Below are 3,635 nucleotides of genomic sequence, written 5' to 3'. Positions count from 1 at the left end.
CCATCTTAAGTGGGTTTGTGGTGGGCATGGGAGGGTGCTGAGTCCCCTTCCAGCCCCAGGACTACAATCCCAGCATGAGATGCCTCCATGGACTCTGCTGACTCCCTTCCCTCAGCAGGGCTAAAGGAGATCCCTGCCTGTCACTGCCTGCGTGTCCTGCCCAATGATGGCACAAGAAAGAGGCTGCCCAGGGAAGTGGTTGAGTCACCCTCCGTGGAGGTATTTCAAAGACATGGTGTTAAGGGACATGATTTAGTGGTGGACTAGCTGGTGTTAGGTTCACCGTTGGACTTGGTGATCTTAAGGGTCTTTTCCAACCTCAGTGATTCTATGATTCTCGGTGAAGTTGATTCTTGGACCCAAGTCTGTCTCTCAGCAGAGCAATGACCCTGCTGGAAAGCAGTGTCTCTCCCCAGGTGCGGGAGGGAACATCAGTGATTGCTTCAGCCTGTTTCCCAGCAGGTTCCCCTGGAGGCCCACGGACACCTGGAGGGAGCCAAGAGGGGGCAGAGAAAGTGCTGCCTTGGGCTGGTCCTCTGCTGCTGAGCTGGGCTGGGCTCCTGGGACAGAGGGAGCTCCTGGCAAGCAGGCAGCGCTGCAGAGAGACAGCTCTGCCCAGGAGCAGGGCTGGGGGCACTGCCTGCAGGCATCGAGAGGAGACCTGCAAGGCAGAGAGAGCTTAAAGGCAGCGTGGAGTGGGAGGATGCTGAGAGCTCACTGCGGGAGAAATCTTCACAGCCCTCTGCATGGTGAGTCTGTGGGTGCAGGGCAATAGAGCTTCAGTTCCTGCAGGGATCTCCAAACACTGGCACAGCTGACAGTGTATAGGATTTGGCAGGACTGTCTTTGATTCTCTGTTGTAGAGGAGAAGGGTGTGCTCCAGAGCAGGGCTTCCCTGCTGCCCTGTCAGAGGGACAGGGCATGAGGGCTGCCTTCTCCTGGCACCAGCTGCAGGGCTGTGAAGCCAGGTGTGCATGCAGGGGTGCCCAGGGCTGTCCTTCAGAGCAGGGTCCTGGTGTTTCAGGGGCTGAGTGGTGGAGCAGGGACTTTGCTGCCTGCCAGGGTCAGCACTCAGCCTGCGCAGGGAGCTCCCCATGACAGTGTGGGGAGAAGGTGTGGGTGAAAGAAACGACCCCTGGAAGGGCAGAGCAGGGTGCTTCTGCTGTTGACAGCATGCTGCATGGGTCAGGTTTGCTCACAGCTTAAGCTTGGGCATGGATTTTGGAGAAGAACGTCAAGGCAGCATTTACCTTTAAGGTAAGGAGTCTTTGCTATGAATTTTTCTCATCCTCGTCAGTGGTTGTACAGTGTGACATTAAAATATATTTCTCCCCTCTGGAGAAGGCACCGAGATTCTAGTTGTCCTTAGGACTTGTCTCAAGTGCTCCTTAACCCCTGCACACACAGAGATGTCCCTGGGCACTGCCCGGCTGCCAGGAGGGGTCTGCAGGGCAGAGCTGAGCACACAGCGGGTGGTTTGGGGTCTGTGAGCAGGGACAGGGAGGTGACAAGGGGATGGAGAAGCAGCTGCTGACAGGGACAGGTCCAGGCAGCAGAGACAGGGGCAGGGAGAGAGCGGGAGCTGCTCCCAGAAATGCCATGGGAGGGGGGATTCAGGCACCTCCCTGCCATCACCGGAGAAAACCCGTGGCCTTTTCTCCCACCCAGCAGAGCCTCTGCCCTTATGGCCATGGGGACTCAGTCACCTTCTCAGTTGGGTCAGCCCTGAAGAGAAGAAATTATCAAATGCCCTACCGTCTGTCCCTCTCCTGCCTCCATTGGCAGCAGGTCTGTAGTGTTTATCCATTTATGTCCTCCTGTCCCTGCTCCTCTTGTTCTTGTCACTGGAGAGGAATGGGGAGGGGGGATTTGGGTGCATTTCAGAGATTTGTCCATGTGAGGAAAATATCTCAATCCCCTCCTAATCGTCAGGCTCCCAGTGATGCAAATGAAAAAACTCTCCTTTCAGCACACCCCATCTTTAGGACATTTGCTTCTTTCCCTGCCAAAAGCACTCCTGAAGTGATGTGTGGAAACCAGAACAAACACTCAAAACAAAATCCCCAGTTTGGGTTGAAGTGGGAGTGACAAAGCTGCAAAGCTCTTTGATATGACAAATGGATTTAATCTAAGATGACCCCATGTTCCTATTTACCTCTTGCTGTAGGTCAGGACTGACTCCTCTGTAGCCCACAGCAGAGCCCGCTGCTCCCAGTGGCACCCTCAGCCAGCACCAAGCATATGTCTCAAGAAAGGGACCTGCCAAAGGTCTTTCTGAAATAGGAGAGGCAGCTTCGGTGGTGTTTCTATGAGAAATGCATTACGTTTAGCTCAGAGAATTTTCATCTAACTTGTCACCATCTTTCCCTCTCAAACAGTGCCTCATGCCCAGAAGAAGCTAATGTCCAACAGCAGCTCCACCACTGAGTTCCTCCTCCTGGCATTTGCAGACACACGGCAGCTGCAGCTCGTGCACTTCTGGCTCTTCCTGGGCATCTACCTGGCTGCCCTCCTGGGCAACGGCCTCATCATCACTGCCGTAGCCTGCGACCACCGCCTCCACACCCCCATGTACTTCTTCCTCCTCAACCTCTCCCTCCTCGACCTGGGCTCCATCTCCACCACTGTCCCCAAATCATTGGCCAATTCCCTGTGGGACAGCAGGGCCATCTCCTACTGGGGATGTGCTGCACAGGTCTTTTTCTTTGCCTTTTTGATCTCAGCAGAGTTCTATCTCCTCACCATCATGGCCTACGACCGCTACGTTGCCATCTGCCAACCCCTGCACTACGGGACCCTCCTGGGCAGCAGAGCTTGTGTCCACATGGCAGCAGCTGCCTGGGGCAGTGGGTTTCTCAGTGCTGTGCTGCACACGGCCAATACATTTTCACTACCGCTCTGCCAAGGCAATGCTGTGGGCCAGTTCTTCTGTGAAATCCCCCACATCCTCAAGCTCTCCTGCTCACGCTCCTACCTCAGGGAAGTAGGCCTTGTTGTGCTTAGTGCCTGTTTAGCCTTTGGTTGTTTTGTTTTCATTCTTTTCTCCTATGTGCAGATCTTCAGGGCTGTGCTGAGGATCCCCTCTGAGCAGGGACAGCACAAAGCCTTTTCCACGTGCCTCCCTCACCTGGCCGTGGTCTCCCTGTTTATCAGCACTGGAGTGTTTGCCTACCTGAAGCCCCCCTCCATCTCTTCACCGTCCCTCGATCTGGTGGTGGCAGTTCTGTACTCGGTGGTGCCTCCAGCAGTGAACCCCCTCCTCTACAGCATGAGGATCCAGGAGATCAAAGATGCCCTTTGGAAAATGAAGGGGTGCTTTTCAGAAGCAATTAACTGATTGTTTTCTTTTGCAGAGCATTCATAATGTAACTCATTACAGGCTGTAGTGGTTTAACCCCAGCCAGCAACTAAGCACCACGCAGCCGCTCACTCAGTCCCCCAACACCCAGTGGGATGGGGGAGAGAACTGGGAATAGAAGTAAAACTCGTGGGTTGAGATAAGAACGGTTTAATAGAACAGAAAAGAAGAAGCTAATAATGATAACGATAACACTAATAGAATGGCAGCAGTAATAATAAAAGGATTGGAATATACAAATGATGCACAGTGCACTTGATCACCACCTGCTTATCGA

The 3,635-nt window shown here is 53.8% G+C and overlaps 1 protein-coding gene across 1 annotated transcript; it reads left to right on the top strand.

The window, feature by feature from the left end:
* The first annotated feature begins 703 nt into the window (after positions 1-703).
* On the top strand, positions 704-3,337 carry LOC142025849 (olfactory receptor 14A16-like). The gene is made up of 2 exons (XM_075018533.1): positions 704-749; positions 2,379-3,337. Exons 1-2 carry the CDS (start codon positions 704-706, stop codon positions 3,335-3,337), a joined length of 1,005 nt encoding a protein of 334 aa, XP_074874634.1.
* The last annotated feature ends 298 nt before the right edge of the window (positions 3,338-3,635 follow it).

Source organism: Buteo buteo, chromosome 30, assembly GCF_964188355.1.
Source record: "Buteo buteo chromosome 30, bButBut1.hap1.1, whole genome shotgun sequence".
NCBI lineage: Eukaryota > Metazoa > Chordata > Aves > Accipitriformes > Accipitridae > Buteo > Buteo buteo.
This window is presented reverse-complemented; position numbering and strand designations above follow the sequence as displayed.